General features: G+C 40.5%; 2 protein-coding genes across 2 annotated transcripts; both read left to right on the top strand.

The window, feature by feature from the left end:
* Positions 1–12,102: 12,102 nt before the first annotated feature.
* On the top strand, positions 12,103–13,889 carry LOC145326485 (uncharacterized). The gene is made up of 4 exons (XM_080169858.1): positions 12,103–12,192; positions 12,625–12,716; positions 13,334–13,423; positions 13,769–13,889. Exons 1-4 carry the CDS (start codon positions 12,148–12,150, stop codon positions 13,887–13,889), a joined length of 348 nt encoding a protein of 115 aa, XP_080025984.1. The 5' UTR covers positions 12,103–12,147.
* A 1,948-nt stretch (positions 13,890–15,837) lies between these two features.
* Positions 15,838–19,436, top strand: LOC145326477 (prolyl 4-hydroxylase subunit alpha-1-like). The gene is made up of 3 exons (XM_080169847.1): positions 15,838–16,279; positions 17,704–18,550; positions 19,088–19,436. Exons 1-3 carry the CDS (start codon positions 15,838–15,840, stop codon positions 19,434–19,436), a joined length of 1,638 nt encoding a protein of 545 aa, XP_080025973.1.
* The last annotated feature ends 1,034 nt before the right edge of the window (positions 19,437–20,470 follow it).

Here is a 20,470-nt window from a genome sequence, read left to right as displayed (position 1 = left end):
AATAGTGCGGCTGCCAATCCCTTCAAATTTTTAGTTAATGACAAATAGCATTTTGAAACGGACCAAGATTGAGACAATCTCAAACACGCAAATCATGTTCTATTCAGTTTCAAATATCTCGCTTTATTCTATTAATCCTACTAACCTATTTAATATTTATGATATTGTTTTTATACGAGAGGCAAAGATACTCTGTAACTGTAACTTAAGTTTGTTTGTTCATTAGTTATAGTTGCAAAACATTTTTAGTTTGGCATTAAGAAGTAATTTTTCTCAATCAATAAAGACCTTCCCTTGACCTGAATAAGAGGCTTCACTGTAAAAGTAAACAATTTCGTTCCAGACAGATAGACAGATGGACATCATGTTACTTTTACTATAAAGATATATGTGTTGTCAATTTTAATTTTTTTACAATATCAATATCCTTGTTTTCAAATAACATCCTTTACTGTTATTTCGACTATATGGCTTTAAAAAGAGTGTCAAAGGCTGACATAGTATAGACATAATGATACATTCACGACTTATGGTGATCTAATAAATTTGGACTCTGTATATTTTTAAAAGAATTTATGGCCCAACTTGGGGTCAATTGGACGTTTTTTAAGCATAATCTTACTAAATTTTAAAAGTTTGCAGTGCATTAATGGATTTAGAATATTCGTGGATATTTTGACAGGGGATGAAATGTTGTCAATTTAGCTTGATAACATGAAACTTGTTTATTGGTCAGTTCTTTCATCCAGTAGAAGGAGAGGGGATGAGGCAAAGTGTGTGGAAAGGTGATATTGTTATTCTGCAAGTTTCACTAAATTATATGACATGAAAATGACATGTAAGATTTAAATAATAATGTTTCTATTAGTATATTTGAATGCAAAAACAAATTTTAACACTTCACTTTCTTGAATAGAATAAATAATATTTTTGTGAATAGTTAAATTGTAGAAATATCTCAAATTTCATAAACAGACACACCACAAGGAATTTAAACAAATTGCGTCTATATATAGAGAGAGAAAAATAATATAAAAAATGAAGACGAAGAAAGTCCCTCAAAAAATCAGCATGTGACGTCATAGAAACGAGGAATTATCTATCTCTTTTTTAGGGGTTTTTCTCTCCTCATCCCTCATTTTTATGACGTCATTTAGGAACTTTCTTCGTCTTCAAAAAAATCTTTCGTTCCTAATTGTCTTTTCAGATATTTCATTTTCATCCTTAAAAGTTTTAGATCAACTTACAAATGAAGCAAAACCCTAACCTAAGTAATTATTGTATTTCAAAATAGTGCATGGGGGGTGTATAATACTGTATATGCTTAACTTTGCACTTTGGGCGAAACTGCCAAATTTTTTTACCGTTAAATGTAAGATCAAAAGTCAAAATAAAAATTATTATTATTGCACTACTTTACATCACACTTTATTGATTTTTTTGTTAATTACAATTTTTTTTATAAAAATATTATTAAACATAATATATGTAATTATAATGTTATAAAATTTCAATAAAATGACTTCAATTTTTAAATTCCAAAATTTTCTAATGCTATCACAAATACATTGATAATAAGACTGGAAATTTGAAGATATAATTCATAATAATAAAAAATAAACTCAAATGTCAAAGTAATTTTTAATCTATTTGCACATGAAGATAAGATGGACCTTCTCTGGAATAAAGGAATTCTCTGTTCTTTTATTGGGAAATGTGATTTTTCAGTCGGGCTCAGAACTGGTTTAAATCCAGGGGAATTAAATGGGATTTGGAGCCTTAATTCTTAATTCTTCACTATTGTTGCACTAACATAATTCAATGGTTGCAATTCAATTTGAACCTGTAAATAAATATCTTGTAATTTTACCAAAATGTGTTAATTACATTATGTTATATAGCGGCTTCGCCCCTAGCCTCTAGGGGCTTTGTCCCAAGAGGTATAATTACATCTTTGATTACCTGGAGATCCCCCACTCCACCACTATTCTAAACAATTTTAAAAAGTGACGAGGTGATTTTTTGTTTTTGGGGGGGTCCGGGGTGTCCCACCCCCCCAAGAAAATAGCCTAAGACCACCACAGGACCAGTAGGTATATTCCCTTAAGAGTAGAATCCGATCGGTTCAGTGGTTACTGAGATCTTAAGGGACAGACGGACAGACATCATTCTACTTTGTATTATAGATGAAGGTTCTAGACAATGATTATTATTGTGCACTTCAGTCCTTTTTTACTATAAGCAAGAATAAGATATTGTGGTAAGTTGAAGCATTTCAGCTTACCGTCGCGAGTTCGAATCCAAACGAGCCCCTAGCCTTAAAGATTCTACCAATAAAGAACTAGCAGTAGTTACTACTACAAAGATATATTTAAAACTGAATACATTTACAATAGGATTATTACTATATATACAAAAATAGATGATAACAATAGGTTAGGTTGAAGGGGGTGTGGGGAGACGAGGGCGGAGCCCTGCGGCGGTAGGCATTTGTGGGGTAAGCTGCAGTCAGGGGGAAGGCAAGCATCTCCTGGTAGGATAGTTGACTGGGGCGCGGGGTTGTAAAGTGGCCGCGTCCCTCCCACTATTAGACGGTCCAATCTGACCACTGCTTGTGGGGTCTCGGCACGGCCCCGGAGGGGCAGGGGTGAAATGGTGATAATAGGATTAGTGCTGAAGGCTTGATTTGATAAGCCGCTGCGTAGCAACTCTGTGTAATGCCTGTCCGTATGCTGCCTTCTTACCACATCCTCCCCTTCAAGGGCTGCGGGACCACCGGGACACCAGGCCTTGAACCGTGGGGGACGGCAGCTTCTCTCTGGGGCACAGCGCGGTGTAGGACAGCTCGGGCTACACAGGCCCCTCGGGACACTCGTTGCTCGGTCTGGCTGTGGTTGGATATCAGCATGGTCAGCTCCCGGTTGGTTCCCAGCTGGGGGTTGGCGACGGCCAGGCCCCGGCGTTGGAAGTTAGGCCTTGTCTGCAGGACTATTTCTGTCTTGGCGGGCAGCTGGACACGGAGACCCAGGCTCACTCTAGAGGCTCCCAGGGGAGGGACAACAAAGGTAGTAGGCGCGTAGAATTCCATAGGGGTGCCCGTCTTGTCCAGGTTACTCGGCCTCTTGGCTCCCACCCGGATGGGGACGGCGGTCATCTGGAGGGGGCACATCGCTTCTGCTTCACCCTTGGGGGCCGCTACTTCCATCTTGGTGGCAACTTCTCTTCCTGGGGGCTCGCTGTTGGCAGGTAGGGGCTCCATGTCCACGTCGGGATTCCAAACTGCATCAGTGGGTGGTTCTGGGGCCGGCGGCGCCAGCGGTGGGTTGGTCCTGCAGGTTCTCCTCCACCGGGTCACAATCCTGGTGGCTAGGCTGTGGGGCTTCTGTTGCTGCGGCAGCCGGCTGATACACGGGGAGCTGCACTGGTCCACTGGATGGTACCGCCGCGGCTCCGGCCGGCAGCTCAGTGGCGTCTTCGTTGCCGTCCAGGTCGTCCTGAATGTCCGTTGGAATCTGCTGGGCGGTGACATCTCCCGTGTATTTGCGCAGTCGGCCAACATGCGCGGTGATTTCTGAGATCCTGGCTGTCAGAGAGGCGGGGCTGATGACGTAGTGGACGTCCGTCGCCCGGCTCACTATCTTCCAGGGGCCGGTCCACCTCTTGGTAATCTTGGCTGCTTTCCCTGGCACCAAGCGGGGGGCCAGATACCAGACCAGGTCTCCAACTTCGTACTTGGCCGTTCCCTCGTAGGCTGCCGCGCTCCTTCGGATGGTCCTTTCTTCTCGCTGCTGGATTGCGTCAAACACGGCGTGCTATCGCTGCAGGAGGGCCTGGACGTTTGCTGGGACTGACGCATACTCAGTGTCCGGCAGCCGGAGCACCAAGTCCACAGGGAGCTTGGCCTCTCTCCCAAAGTAGGCCAGGAAGGGGGTCACGCCTGTGGACTTGCAGGTCTTGGTGTTGTAGGCGAAGGCAATAGCGGGCAAGTGCGGCTCCCAGTTGTTGTCGTCTCGGTCCAGGAACATCCGCATGCCTGTGTTGAGCGTCCGATGGAACCTCTTGACTCGGTTGGACTGCGGGTTGTAGGGCGGTGGATGTGTCAGGCCAATCTCAAGCTTGGAGGCCAGTTCCTTGAATACCTGGCCAGTGAACTCCATCCCATTGTCGGAGTGGATCTTCAAGGGGCATCCGAACGTGGCTAGGTGGCGGTGCAGCAAGGCCTCGGCCACCGTGAGGGTGCGCTTGTTGGGGATGGCGTAGAGGCTGACAAACCGGCTGAACCCATCTTGACAGGTGAGGATGTAGCGGTTCCCGGCTGGCGTCTCTGGTAGGGGCCCCACCAGGTCAATGAACAAGACTTGCTGTGGATACCCCTGCTGGGAGGGCACGTGTATCCCTACTTTCAACCGCTCCTTGGTGACCTTCTGTACGCACTCGGGGCAGGTCTGGACCATCAGGCGGACGTCGCGGGACATGTTGGGCCACCAGAAGTGCATGGCGACGCGAGCTATAGTGGCGTCCATTCCATGGTGTCCAGCCATGGGGGCTCCGTGGGCCAGGAAGAACGCGTCCTGCAGGAGGGCCAAAGGCAGCAGGTACCGTGTTCTCTCCCCTGTCAGGGTCTTGTCAGTGGTGGTGAGGCAGCCATGCTCGTCGAGTCCAAGTGCTGCGAAGCGGCTGGCGCACTGCTGCTCGTCTCGGTCCTTGCCCCGGAGCTCAGCCTTAGTTGGGGGCTTTCCGTCAGCCACCCACTGGCGGACATGGAGCAGGAGGGGATCCTGGGTCTGGGCTTCCAAGACTCGTGCTGGATCCAGCCGTACTGTGGAGGGTCTGCCAGGTGCGGGCTCCCCTAGCTGGCAAAGGTGGTGGAGATACTCGGCCTGCTCTGCTAATTCTACGGCAGACGGGGCCGGCATGTTGTCATCCTCCCGGCGGCTGAGGGCGTCAGCGTTGGTGTTCTGGGTGCCGGGACGATGGCAGACGGTGAAGTCTAGGGCCGCTAGTTCCTCCTGCCAGCGGGCTACCATCCCTGTGGATGCATTCAGTGACTTCATTTGTAGCAAGGCCGAGGAATCAGTGTTGATCTGGAAGCTGCGGTAGGACAGGATCCCGTGGAATTTCTGGATCCCATACATGATGGCGGCCATCTCTCCCTTCCAGGACGGGTAGCGGGTCTCGGGGTCAGTCGTCTTGCGCCCCACGGCGGCAATGAGCCTCTCCTTGCCGTCCTGGCACTGGCTGAGAATGGCAGAGATGGCCCGGCTGCTGTAGTCTGTGGTGAGCTGGAACACGGCTGGCAGGTCAAACCTGGGTGGCGCTCGGATCGGGGCTTGGCGGAACTTGTCCTTGAGCTGTACCAGCTGGGCTTCCATCTCAGCTGTCCATGTCAGTGTCCTGGCCGTTTTCTGCCGATTCATCTCGTAGGTGAGGTTGGCGTACTCCGGGATGAACAGCCGGTAATACCCAAAGAACCCCAGGAGCGCCAGCAGGTCCTTGGGGGTGCTGGGGGCTGGCCAGTCGAGGATGCGGTCGATGTAATCCTCTTGCATGGCTATGCCCTTGCGGCTGAGGGTCTGGCCCAGATAGTCTACCTTGGCGCGGAACAGCTTGGTCTTGGAGGGCTTGAGGCGGATTCCTCCCCTACGTGGGCTTCCAAGACTTCACGGAGCCTAGCCAGGTGGGCCAAGGTGTCATTGTGGAAAGACAAGACATCATCCAGGTATGACTGGAGGTTGGCCGTGCCAAATGGGTTTAGAACCCCGGCGATGAACCTGGAGTAGAAGGAAGGTGCGGTGGCTAGGCCAAAGGGCATCCTTTTCCACTGGTACAAGCCCCTAGGGGTGGTGAAGGCTGTGCAGGGCCGGCTATCCTCGGACACTCGGATGGTGTAGTACGCAGCCACCGCGTCTAAGGCACTGTAGACGTGGTGTCCCCCGGCTCGTTCTACCAGCTGCTGGATCTTGGGCAGGGGGTAGCTGTCTAGCTCAAGACACTTGTTGAGGGCCCGGTAGTCGACCGCCCAACGGGTGCTCCCGTCCTTCTTCTTGATGGGCACCAGGGGGCTGCTCCAGGCCGAGTCCGAGGGCTCTATTACTCCTTCCTTCAACCAGGTATCCAGCTGGCTTTCCAACTCAGCCTCCTGCCGGGGGTTCAAATCACAAAATTTCTGGCAGATCAGCTGGGTCCCTGGCTTGAGGCGAAGTTGCAGCTCTACGACGTCGGTGCAGCCCGGAGTAGAGTTGGAGAATACGTCTCTGTACTCCGACAGCATCGTCCAGACCTCCTTCTTGAGCAGGGGGTCCTTGCGCAGGAACTCGTTCTCCTCCATCTCAAGGTCTGCCCACAGCTGCTGCATATCTGGGGGTTCAGCAGGCTCTTGGAAGGAGTGGAGGCGAGGGGGAGGCTCGTCGGAGACCTCCAGGACGTCGGGCTTCACCAGCTCCACGGGGAGGCCGGCGTTCAGCAGGAGAGGCATCTCCCCTTCATTTACCACCAGTACTCGGAACACGTTGGCGGAGCCAGGCCTGTGCGCATACAGGCCTTCTGGGATGACGAGATACTCCCCAAACCTTTGTTCCGGAGCAGATAGCTGGATGGCATCCTTGGTGCGGTGTCCCACCAGTTCAACAGGGACAGCCATGATGCTGCGTCCAGGCAAGGCCACCCGTTTGGCCGTGCGGAGTTGGGGTGGTTGGCCATTGGCTGGAGTGACAGCATTCAGCTTGTAAGTGGTGGCTGGCGCGGGGCCAGCTTTGGCTCCGGGGGCGACCGGCTGCGACTTGACGGGCTCAGCGCCGGGAGTGGCTGAAGCGTCGGGGCCAGTCTTGGCTCCAGGGGCGTCCGGCCACGACTTGACGGGCTCGGCGCTGGGAGAGGCTGGATTGTCAGTGCCAGACTTGGCTCCGGGGGCGTCCGGCCACAACTTGACGGGCACGGCGCCGGGAGAGGCTGAATCATGGGGGTCGGGCGCGGCTCCGAGTGCATCAGACCACGACTTGACGGGCCTGGTCTCGGACTTAGCTAACCGCAGCTTAGCGGGTTGGGCAGCTGGGGGCCCCAGGTAGAGGGGGCCAGGTGGACACGGCTGGCCGTTGATAAAGGTATCGGCGGAGAAGATGGGCTCTGGAGGGCTGGAAATCTCGGGGAACGTTGTTGGCAGGTTCTCCAGAGGCACCCGGGGCACTGGGGGCACTCCCATGGCTAGCAGGTTGGTCCCCTTGTGGGCGTTCAGCGCAGTATCCACCCAGTGTGTCCCCTGCTCGACTACGCGCGGCTGCTCCGGCAGAGGGCCTGGCAGGGGCCCCTCGTAACTCAACTCTCTCTTTCCAGTCTCCCGGTCCACAGGGACGCCGCGGAGGGGGATGAACTCCCCACGCACCCACAGACAGGGGGGTTGCATGTCGAAACAGAGCCTAGTTCCGAATTCACGCAAGAAGTACCCCCCTAAGTTCAGTGGATGCGAGAGATTCCTTACCACGGTCACGTGGTACAGATGGAGTATAAGAGTATGTGAGACTGCCATATATAATTCATATAACTTTCCAATTACCTGGAGGGGCTGCCCTTCCTCATTAGCGGTCAGGATCTGGGTGTTGTCTGGAATCAACATCCTCTGCACGCCCATTGCGTGCATGAGGGACTTGGAAATAACAGCGGACCCTGGTACACGGTTGCCAGAATCAACCATGGCATCAACCTGTACGTGCTGGGCAGGGTCGTGCGTGGGGAACCTCACCCTGATATGGCAGGGGAAGTGGAGGTCCTGGCCATTGGACAAGGGGGCCTCCCGTTCTGCCGGTGTCGGGCGGAACTTCGGCGGCGGCCGGGCCGCAGCTATGGTGCTCTCGCCTACCATAGTGGGTGCAAACCTTTGGTGGTGGTCTACACTTGAGCTTCGAACCACTTGAGCTTTTTAAATCACTAGGTCAACAATTTTGTATTTTATCACTTGGTTGACATTTATAAACACTTATGTGTAGTTATCACTAGGAGCTCTAAGGGTGATTCTGGAAGCGGTGGCAGCAGGGAATGTCCATCCTGCAAGCGCTTGTGGGTTGTGTCTGGAGTGGTGGCGGCAGGGAATGTCCCGTCCTGCAGTGCCGCGGGTTCGAATCCAGAGAGGTGGCGGCAGGGAATGACCCGTCCTGCAGCGCCGTGGGTTCGAATCCAGAGAGGTGGCGGCAGGGAATGTCCCGTCCTGCAGCGCCGTGGGTTCGAATCCAGGGAAGTGGCGGCAGGGAATGTCCCGTCCTGCAGCGCCATGGGTTCGAATCCGCAGAGGTGACGGCAGGGAATGTCCCGTCCTGCCGCGCCTTGGGCTCGAATTCTGCTATCCGTCGCAGTGGTAGGCCTTACTTGTGTGCTGGAGCTTTGCAGCCACACATCGCCTTCTCAGGGAGACCAGCTACGCAGCTGTCCGTCTCGTAGGTTTGGCCTGGGTGTCCTGGGGCTTGTCCCAGCTACACATGCCAAATTAGACTCAGTTCTGTAGCCGTCTGAGCTAAATTATCCGATCACCGTGGTTGCGCACCTAGCGCAGCTCCCACACGATACGGAAAACGCCGTTGACTGGCGCTTTTAGCAGGCTAAATCTGCTTGCCGTAGGCCAGAGGCCTACGTAATGCGTTCAAAAATGATGGAAAATCGACCTAAAAAGGCCGTCTCGCGGGTCAGTTGGCTTCTTAGTTGGCGGCTGACTGTCCCCTTACTTGCAAAAGGGTCCAATCAGAGGTAGAATTGGCTAGTTTTAGCAGGGCTCGATTGAAACACGCTGACACCAAGATGTGGTAAGTTGAAGCGTTTCAGCTTACCGTCGCGAGTTCGAATCCAAACGAGCCCCTAGCCTTAAAGATTCTACCAATAAAGAACTAGCAGTAGTTACTACTACAAAGATATATTTAAAACTGAATACATTTACAATAGGATTATTACTATATATACAAAAATAGATGATAACAATAGGTTAGGTTGAAGGGGGTGTGGGGAGACGAGGGCGGAGCCCTGCGGCGGTAGGCATTTGTGGGGTAAGCTGCAGTCAGGGGGAAGGCAAGCATCTTCGGTAGGATAGTTGACTGGGGCGCGGGGTTGTAAAGTGGCTGCGTCCCTCCCACTATTAGACGGTCCAATCTGACCACTGCTGGTGGGGTCTCGGCACGGCCCCGGAGGGGCAGGGGTGAAATGGTGATAATAGGATTAGCGCTGAAGGCTTGATTTGATAAGCCGCTGCGTAGCAACTCTGTGTAATGCCTGTCCGTATGCTGCCGTCTTACCACAATATATTAAACAATGCCATAAACCCTAACCTAGAAAGATGGGCTATAATTTAATATAGCATTCTACCTTTAAAGCATTATCAGTCAATTAAAAAAAAATTGCCATTAAACACAAAAAAACGTCCTGGACCACTATATTATGGGATTAAATAAAATTGTGCTATTTGGGGTAGGTAGTTGTCTGAAATATACACCTATAATGATGATTTTATTATTATGCAGTGTGGATGTAATAAACAAATTTTTCATGTATTATGTTTTTAGGAAAATGCAATTCTACATTTTTTCTCATTTAGAATAACTCTATTTCTGAGATGTTCTTAAAGGTGATGACGCTAATTCTATTATCAACAAGGACAAACTACAAGAATTTATTCAAATGAAGCGAACCCTTTGAATATTCTTTTAATATTTCCAAATTATAGGACATTTTGAAAAACTTCTAGGTACATGAACAATGGTTTCATAAGATTACAAAGTTTGAATTTAAATATTAATTGTATTATAAATAATTTGAATATATAAAGTATTGATTTAACTAAAGAGAGGGTAAGAAGGAATATAACTAATAATAAGACAGACAGACCGACAAAGTGATTTTTAGATAAGCCCATTTTCATTTCGTTGAAGGGCGGGTGAATCTATACATAATCACTTGTTTATTCACCTTATGAAATTTTAAAATTTGAGTTTTTTAAACCTTTGATAAAAACAGTAGGATATTTGTCTGTCTGTCTGTGTGCAGCTTAAGATATCGCTAACCGCAGGACCGATATGGTTCTCTTTTAAAGTAAAGCTTCATACAGGCCAAGAAAATGTTTAAAGAGAGGGTACGGTACCTCCAACCTCCCAAAGTAAACACCCCCCCCCCTCTCCATTTTTTCTTTTTCTTTTTAAGACAAAATAAATAGTGGAGTGATGATATACCCCTCCTCCCTTCCCCTAATCACCCTTTAAGGCCTCTAGTGGCGTAGCCTCTAATAGTAAAATATTTAACTAAAAATCACCTGATAGTAAGGATTTCCATAATACTGGCTTCAATCTACTAGGTATTCCTTCAAAGCATTATCTTATCATTTGTATTATCTAATATTGAAATATATCTGAATGTAAAGCTCTTCTAAATATAGGGTCTGTGAATTAACGGCTAGCTGCTATAATTAATGTTGACTATTGCATGAGGGTTCCTGTGATAATAAGTAAATGTTTTTAAAAACTTGGTAACCCTATAGGAAAACCTTAGTTCTGAAGACTTTTTGCAGTGAATTTTTTGTCTCGGTATAAAAATGATATCTAGGATAATGTTATAAGCAGATAATCTTGACAAATTACACTTTTATGGATGATGTCAATGGTCATCCTTGTTATGTTACAATCTTTTTATTTAATGATTATTTAAATAAAGAGATATATTTTAAGAAATATTCTTTGATTACGCAAAGAATTTTCATCAAATCTTAGGACATATTTATAGACATCCTATTACTTTTTTGTTATATAGATTATACATATAAACAATCCTAATTCAAAGGAGGGACAGACATCCTGTTACTTTTATATAAGGGTGTTAGAATTTGTAAATTTTTGTTGTAATCGCACTAAACATTCTTTTCCCACAATATATTCATACAGTTTAGCAAATACGCAAATAGTTTATGCTAGTCCAGCCCCTTTCATGTCAAAACTTTCACGTTAAACAATATTTCTGCTACTCTGTCAGGCGCATAACAATGGTTTTTTTCTTGGCCCAGGCACTTTTAATACTTTAACGAAAATGATACCGAACAAAGTAGTTTATCAATAAAATTGTGGGGTTTTTTTTATAGATGATTAATTATATTATTTTTCCTTTATAAAAATAATGTACTTATCAATTCATAATTTAAATGCTACTGTATTGTTTGAACACTTGAACATTTATTTAAACAAAAATATTGTAAAATTTACCTGATGGCCTCAAGTTTTTTTATATATTGAATATAGACTATTTCGAATAGACATTACTATTTATGTCTGTTACTAATAAGCATAACTGACATACAAACAAATGATTTATAAAGTATATTGAGATGCCTGCTAATCAAAAAGCTAGAGACAGAACAATAGACGATAGAAATTATCTCCTTCACCTATGATAACAAACAAAATTAGACTTTATAAGTTACCAAAAGCAGAAACTATCTATAATATTACAAGGAAAGATTTATTTATAGTCCATTGTCCTCTCCTACCCTAGTGTCGTTTAAAAAAAAAAACAAGATATACATTCCTAGTATTGGTCATTGAGCACGATCAATATGTACATTTCATTCCCAAATATTCAGAATCACAAAAAAATGAATCCAACTTTCTCTAATGACTGGAAAGAAATCCTTTAGCAAAAAGCGTAAAGTAGTTGGTGAAATCATTTGGTTACAAATGGAATTATATAAAATTATGTAGGTTAACCTATCTCCAAGATAGGTATGCATGTCTTTAAGATATGTCTACCTGTTTTTAGCATCCAATATGCAAGATAGTTGAAGTTAGCTCAGTGATCATATGTGATTTTACTTCAAGTTCTATAATAAACTTACATAAAGTTGATTTTTCATAAAAAAAAAACTTTTTGTCGTATTATGCTACTTAAAAACAGGAGAGGGGGGGGGGAGGGAAGATTAAACCCCCATAAATTGAATGATCACGTAAAATTCCCCCTTAATTAACAAAAAAAATTATGTACCCTGATTCCCTGAATTAAAAGCAACTTTTTACTTAAATTTTGATAAATTGACAAATTGTAAAATAAATCTTTTTAGATAAAAATAATAGTATTAAATTTTACTTTTGTAGATAATAGTTCATTATTAATCAATGATAAATTTTAAATTTTAAAATGTTTCATCTAGGTAGAATTGTTTTAATTCTATGTCTCTTACATGTAAGTATGATTTTTTAAAATAACGAATCTCCTCAAGAATAAAAAGTTTTTTTAAATTATTTTTCTGCAAATCCACCAATACTTAACGTAAAAATATAAGATAATTGATCTGTTTCCACTATATAAAGTACTACAGGCTACATCCCCAGAGGTACTTGACGAAAGGGGGGGGGGGGGGTAAGTTTTTTAAGCGATTTCTCTTCGAGGGATGGTGGTACCCTCCTCTAAAATAGCTAAAAACCTTTCCAGGAAGTTACCCTCTAAGTGAGAACCATATTGGTTTTGCGGTTAGCGAGATCATTCGCCACAGACAGAAAAAGATCCTGTTACTTTATAAAAGGGATTTAGGTGTAAAGTGGTTTCTTAGATTTGCATCAGGCTCCAGGAGCGAAAGCCATTTTGACGGGATATAAATAATTTTTTTCTTCTCAGGTTGATGTTATATTGGGGGCACTGAATGGTCATGATCCAGGAAGGTTGTTTAATCCTAACTGGAATGCTATATTTGCTGGTGGGATGATCAGGTTAGTAATTAGGACTTAATGACAGTCAATGCTACTCTAAAATTATGTTATATTTGTACGTCCCTTCATTATTTGGTTAGTTACATCCATTATAGTTAGTCTTGACCCTGAGTATCTACGCAGTCTAGACTCTAAATCTTTTACACACAGTTCTCCTCTTTGTTTAAAGGTTCATCGAAGTTTCTTTTTCTCTCTCATAAGATTAAACTTTAAAGTTTCTAATATTTTTAGCTTGAAATTTTTTAAAGCGAAGAATCTCCATAATCAAGTCCTAAAAATGTAAGTATGTCCCTATCATTATGCTTTATTAAATCAAATTTACTTACTCGCTTATTCAGTTCTGACACATAGAAAAGTTTTATTATTTGTTTGTGCTACAGTTTCAGAGCTTCACTTTTATGGATGTTGTCATCCTTGTTTGAAGAAATTTATTTGTTGATTTTGTAAATACTAGCAAGCGTTGGAATCTCTAAACCAGGGCTCGGTAATTACTCATTTGTAGTGTTGATGGCTACGGCGGCTATTCTACCTATGAATAAATGATAACTACATTTTTTAATTATTAAATTTTTTTAATACTAGAATTTTATCAATATACATTTGAAATTCTTTTTCAGGATAAAATCAGTATATTCTGATTGTTGGTTGGATATCAGAAAGAAATTTTTTCCTGGAAAATATGAAGATGGAAGAAATTGTGGAAATTTGTAAGTTGATAGAAATAAATTGGCTATCCTGGTGATACTTCAGTTTGTGTCATAAGCATTTGTGGCTTTTTAGCCATTTTACTTCTTGAAAAAAAATTAACTCTTCAAATTTAATGTGATGGACAGAACAAAGGACAAAGATAACCCTCATCTACCCTTATCCCCTCCCCTCCTACTGGAAGAACAAACTGACAATAAAATGAGGACTATCGTATCAACCTAAATTAACGACAAAATTTTCAATGTCAAAATATCCACATATTATATATTTATTATACTTCGCATATTAAACCATTATATAGAAGATTTATTACTAAACAATCTGAGATAAAACATATATTTTAGACCAATAGCAGGATGCACTCCAGTCTTCCCTGAAAAGTTGAATCCTAATAAAAATGAAGAAGTGAAAACGCTGGATGATTGGATTGATTATGAAATGGACGGACCCTTCTTTGAGGTATGATAAGTTTTTGTAGCGAAACTTCTCTGTATATCCCTACATTTGAATTTGTTGAAAACAAAGCATAAAACAAAATAAATGTTATTTTGACTGGTAAAAAGATTAATGGCATTTCTTTTTTCAGATGACATTTAAATCTAGATACTGCAGTCTCTATCATTTATTGAAGTTTAACTTATTTTCTTTGATAACCTTAACCTGTTTTGCTCGAACTTAATTGTTCTTGTTTATTAAGGTTCTACCGCCTGGGATTGAAGAATCAATTTTGCATCCAGGATTTGAAGACACATACTACTTCAATAATAATTCAATTATTCAGGAAGGTTAAAGATTATATTTTAAAAGATTAAGGATGTCTGTCGGTATCAGAGTTCGTTGTTACCAGATAGAACTATTTTTTTAAGTGGATCAAATAGCTTGAAAATAAAACAATGACAGGCTTACCATAAACAAAAAAATCTAGCTTTCTTTTGATTTCTTTTACTTTCATATGTGATTGAATTTGTTTCAAGCGATGATATGAGCAACCACCAGACAAATCATGCTTTTGCCTATGAGGAAAGCTTCCTACATTTGCATAGTTTTAATCTATTTCTCATTCTTATGAGAAACTCACCTAAGTGTGATATGGAAGGCCACAATCATCATGTTTTTCTGAATATAATTTAAAATCAAATGTGTAGTTGGAGATGGACAAGGCATACTTTTCCAGACTAGAAATTGGAGATTTCAGGAATTGATGCATTAATCATTTTAGAATATTCTCCAGAGGCACAACTTATCTAAAAATAAGTTAGGGCTGAATAATTGACTGCCCGATGCCTACAAATACTCTCATTATTATTCTAAAATTGTCTTATTTTGTAATTGTTGTGCTACTTTAAGACTAAAATAGTACTAGGAAAGTACAAGCAATTAATCTTATATCAATCTTTTATGTGTAAGTTTTATCATTGTTATATTAAAGGCGGAAGTTGGGGTTGTTGAATATATATAAAATATATAATTGTTTTTCTTATTAATGCATAAAAACAAATCAGTGCACCAACAGATACATCTCTGTACCAAGTTTCTTCTAATGATGATGATACATTTACCAAAGCTGAAGCTGATTGGAAAATTATTGTTGTTGATGACGGGGATAATTCAATTTGGAAACCAAGGCAACAATTTCAGGCAGGACTTTTTTGATTAGTAAAAAGCATTGTATTCAAAGTTTTACTAAAATTATGAAGTTATGTTGATAAGTATCACAGTAAAGTCTCTGATGATTGTGTATGTAGAAAAAACAGTGCAGTGTAATCAATCATCTTATGTTAATAAGTTCCACATTTTTTTTTGTAATCCTTAATGATATAATATTCCCACTTACAATCACATAGTGTTGTGTTTAGAAAATACATAAGAACAAACTAAACCTATCCAGGATATTAAAAGTAGAAATATTAATCAAAATAATATTCCACCAGTTATACAATATTGCTAAGAAAGCTTACCTTGGAGTTACAGGAAACTGGATTCGAGATTATCTAGACAGTAATCTAAAGGAATGAGATTGAACACTTTATATAAATCTAAAATAAATCTTGTAATACTTGATTATAGATAATTATAAAAGATCTAAGAGCTTTCTCGAAGAAATATGACTGCAATAACAAAACAAAAAATAAACTTGATTATGTCAGTTTACATGGAAATCATTTGCAAATAGTTTACATGCATATTCTACACTGTATAACTTAACTCATTGTTATAGACACACCTTTGGCTTGCTGTGCTGCAAATTCTGGTAACTTTAATATTGCTATTCCCTGGCCTTTGATAAAACTTGAATAAATTTTGTTAGATAGTTTGGAAATCACATATTTCATGAAGAAAAAAAATAAATCCTGGGTCAACTTGGCCTAGAAATTTTGAAATTATTTACTGTTACTATGATTGTTTTATAAGCATGTTCAATCTTAAGGAAGTTGCTGGTTATCCATCTTCTAAAATGACTGTTCAAGACTACAGTAAAACTCTGTGGATGGTTGATAGAATTAGAATGAGATTTGATCATGAAGTTGCTTTTGCAGATGAAAAAAAGTTTTATAGATATTTTGGTAAAGGTGATGAAATTAGAGATAATGAAGAAAATGAAATTATTGCCAATAGTTATGAGGATATTATAACATTACATAAGAAGGAATTGGAGTTGTTGACAGAGTTATCAAAAACTTTTGATGTTGATAACATTAATGAAATACTGCAAGACTATGGAACAAACATTGAAATAATCAAGCAAACTGATCCAAATCATCCTGTAGATATTTTTAATTTACTAAAAAGAATGTCTATTGTCTGGAAATCAATCCAACAAACTACAAAAGATGTCAACATAACGGCTTTGTTAGGTCAGACAGATTTGCATGTTAAAATATGTTACATTACCATTTTTTTTTGTTCTCTCATTCTAAATTTCTGCTTTATTAATAGTAACCATTTTAATATTAAAACAAGGATGACAACATCCATAAAAGCGAAGCTCTGAAACGGTAGGACAAACGGACATTAACACTTGTATAATGTCAGAACTGAATAATCAGAATGCGAATGTATAAGAGTCAAAGCAAAATTGTAAGTAAATTTGTTGAAAAACTGCTTGATAAAGGATAATAATTATGGACATACTTACATTTTTAGGACTTGATTATAGAGTTGCTTCGCTTATAATATTGTACTTTGTTGTCCCAGGAATCAGTATACCAAAAATCAGACCAATCGGATAATTAGGTCACATACAAATTTGTTGTTAAAAATGTAAAAAAAATCAACATGTTTAAAATGGACGTACGGACATTCTGGTAATGATTATAGAGTTGCTACGCTTTCTAACTCGTACCTAACTATTACAGGAATCACCATGCAAAATTTGAAATCGATAGGACAATTCTAACATGCCTAAATTAACGAAAAAAGCTATTTAAAAAAGTAAAAAAAAATCAACATGTTTAAAATGGACGTACGGACATTTTGGTAATGATTATAGAGTTGCTACGCTTTCTAAATCGTACCTAACTACTAAAGGAATCACCATGCAAAATTTGAAATCGATAGGACAATTCTAACATGTCTAAATTAACGAAAAAAGCTATCCGTGACGGACGGACGGACGGACGTACGGACGGACCGACCCTAATTATAGAAAAGCTTCGCTTTTAAAAAAACATGAATAGCCTTACAATCTATCATAGCTTTACTGGAAAAGAAAACTTGGTACAAATAATTAGATCCTTTGCTTTTTTAATTTACACACTTTACTGTCCTACCAAGTAACTGGTATGAGTTATCCTTATACTAAAGTAACAGGATGTCTATTTGTGTGTCTGTGTGTTTGTTTGTACCGAAGGATCTCGCTAACCCCTGAACCGATCGGGTTCTCCTTAACAGGGTAGCTTCTCATAGGTCCCGGGAAGGTTTATAACTATTTTCTTAGGGGGGTGGGAAAAATCCCCACTCCAAAAAAAATTTTTAATTTTTAAATTTTTTTTAACTAAAATTTATAATGAGGGGGGGGGGCTACCCCTTCCCCCCAAAAAAAATTCCACCCCCCAAAATTTTTTTTACTTTTTCTTTTAAAATCTAAAATAAAAAATTGGGTTATCAAATTCGACTCCCCCCTCCTCAAGTGCCCCTAGAGGCCTCTAGGGGCGTAGCCACTAGTGAGTAGTGAGTTACATAAAGTAAAAAGTTAAATAAGTTTATGCATTAAGGTTAAACATAGATGGTCCTCTTTTCTATTATTTCAAGAAAAAAAATCAAATCTGTTTGTTTCTAGAAAACAAATTGAACAAATATTTTCAAGATTGGAACAGGGCCAAGAAAATGGTAGGCTCTGCAATACTAAATATACAATTATACAATGATCTTGACCCTAGAGATGTCATGAATGGTATTATTAAATATGGAGATAGAACTTACATATCTAAGACAAAGTTAAATGTTGAAGATATCAAACTTATTGCCAATGAGGCAAAGCTTAATAAGAAGCTAGATGCATATGTAAACTGGCTGAAGTTATCTCCAGAGTTAGAAGATGATTACAAACTTGCTGTTGTAGAACATGACATGGCTCTTGAAAATTGGGAAGATACTATATCATCAGGGATTTCAACTCTGACATATCCAATTAATTCAAATGCTACCTCAAAAGCACATGATTTTAGAAAACACTTTAAAAGAGGAATGGATAGCAATTGTGATAACCCTTATGTACTTAAATCATGTACACAAAATTTTAAGTTTCATAAAATACAACAACTTTGTTCTGATCCTAACCATAGTTCACCTCCAAAACCAGAAAATTTATGTTTCTCAAATCATTTCAAAGATGCTTACCTCAAACTTGGACCATTCAAACTAGAACATCTGAATACAGAACCTGTAATTCAAGTAATACATGATGTTATTTATCCCAATGAAAAAGATTTACTGCTCAAAGAGTTTAGGAAAAGAAAAGTAATCAACAAATTGACATCATTTCCTGAAGATGAAGAAACTCAAGCCTACAAACAATTAGCTGCTCAGGATGCCCATTTCACTGAAAGAGATAAACCTTGGCTTATTAAACTTGGAAGAAGATGGGAGCTTGCAACTTCGGTTAATATGTTTAATCCAAATTATAGGTAGCACTTCTTATTTTTTATTTCTATATTAGTAGACTAGCGGTTACGCCCCTAGAGGCATCAAGTTATAAACCTAGATCCCCAAAATAGTTATACAAACTTTCCAAAGCCTATGAGAAGGAAAATTGTAAAGAAGAACCATATCGGTTTTGTGGTTAGCGAGATCCTTCAGTGCAGACACACAGATTATGCTACTTTATTTTGAGGATTTTATCTAGATCTGAATTATCTATACATGCAGTGATTTTGCTGCTATGATTTTACTTATCACGGTATTATTAATATGAACAATTTATAAGTAATTATCTGGGGTGGGGATAGTTTGTTTTCTTTATGCCTAACCCTAAGTCCATATACTTGCGGTGCCTTAACCCTGGGGGCTATCCTGTAACAAGTAAAAACACATACACAATAAAACTAGCCCCCCCCCCTTTTTTTTTCAATATGTTTCAGAATAAGGCTAAGCGGAGTTTTCTTTGCTTGACTAAGCACTTTGAGGGAAACCGCCAACTATGTAAATATAAACATCTTTTTCAGGTTTACTGCAGAAAACTATCAAGTGGTAAACTATGGTATTGGTGGACTAGCAGAACCTCATGTAGATGAATATCCACTACCCTTCCAACCTGATGTTGGAGGGGGCAAAATATTCTCAACAATAGCCTACATGTCTGATAATATTGTTGGTGGCAAGACTATTTTCCCAGAGGTAGGTGTGGCAGTGACTGCAGAAGAAGGGGCAATGGCATTTTTTGTTCAAAAGGAAAATTACACATTGTTGTTATTAATAGAATCTTTTGGGACAGCGGAAAGTGTCATGTGTGACGACATGATAATACTTCTTAAAAGTAAAGATGAGAGGAAAAGTATGAAAAGAAACCACTAAAAAAGAGATGGATAATAGACGTAATTTTATGACGTCACACATGATAAAGTCTGCTGTTCGAATATTTTATCAAACTATACGAAAGATAAATAGAGTTAGTGTAAATCAAAAGCAAGGTGATTCAAGAATAGTAAAGTATAAGTATGTTTTTTATTAGATTTAAGATAGGTGGGTTTCAGTAAAACCAGGGAGAGAGGGGACATACGGCTGTTTATTACACTAGTCTCCAAAGTTTTATGCATAATAACTTTTTCTTATTTGTTGGCCTTATTTAGTTTGGAAACTTAAATCGAATTTGATTGGTTGGTTCATTAAGAGTATCCACACATTTAAACCAGAAATTTTAATCTACAGAAGGGGTATTTTGTGTAACATCATTGGTAATGTACATCAATTTATCGGCCATTGTCTTTATTTCCCTGAGTATAACTGTATTTGTCTGTATTTGGAGGAGAAATCTGTAAAAACAAATGGCAAGGTAGTTTAAAGAGAGATGTAATAAAAGTGAAAGAAGGGACGGGAAGTATAACAGATCGATCAACCATGTAATTAATATTGCACAATGTTATAATTCTAAATTGTAGATGACTACAAGTAACACAGATTACAGAATGTCCCACTCTGCATGTCCTGTTGTCTATGGCAGCAAGTTAATCACAAATAAGTTTATGAATTTTGTAGAACAAATGAACAGATATCCTTGTTATGCAGATTTAAAAAACAAATTTTTCCCGCCGCCACAAAATAATATTGATTATAATGATCCATTTCAAAGCAGCCAAATTTTAGTAGCTTAAAATAAGATCACATTATTTTTTCTGTGATACTAAAAAGACCTTTTAATATATCATTTTACCCATCTTATCATGCTTAAATCTTCTTAATTATGTTAAATCAATTGTACAGAATATAGCTGATGAAAATAAATAAATAAAAAAGCTATTATTAATTAAAAAGATATTTGTTATCTATAAATTTATAAGAAGAGATAATGGAGATGTTTACACTAATATTGTTTTACTTGCAAAGCTTCT

This window comes from Acartia tonsa, chromosome 1 (assembly GCF_053477335.1).
Source record: "Acartia tonsa isolate MP-2025a chromosome 1, ASM5347733v1, whole genome shotgun sequence".
In the NCBI taxonomy this organism is placed as follows: domain Eukaryota; kingdom Metazoa; phylum Arthropoda; class Copepoda; order Calanoida; family Acartiidae; genus Acartia; species Acartia tonsa.
Note: the sequence above shows the minus strand (reverse complement) of the source record. Positions and strands in the feature narration are given on the sequence as shown.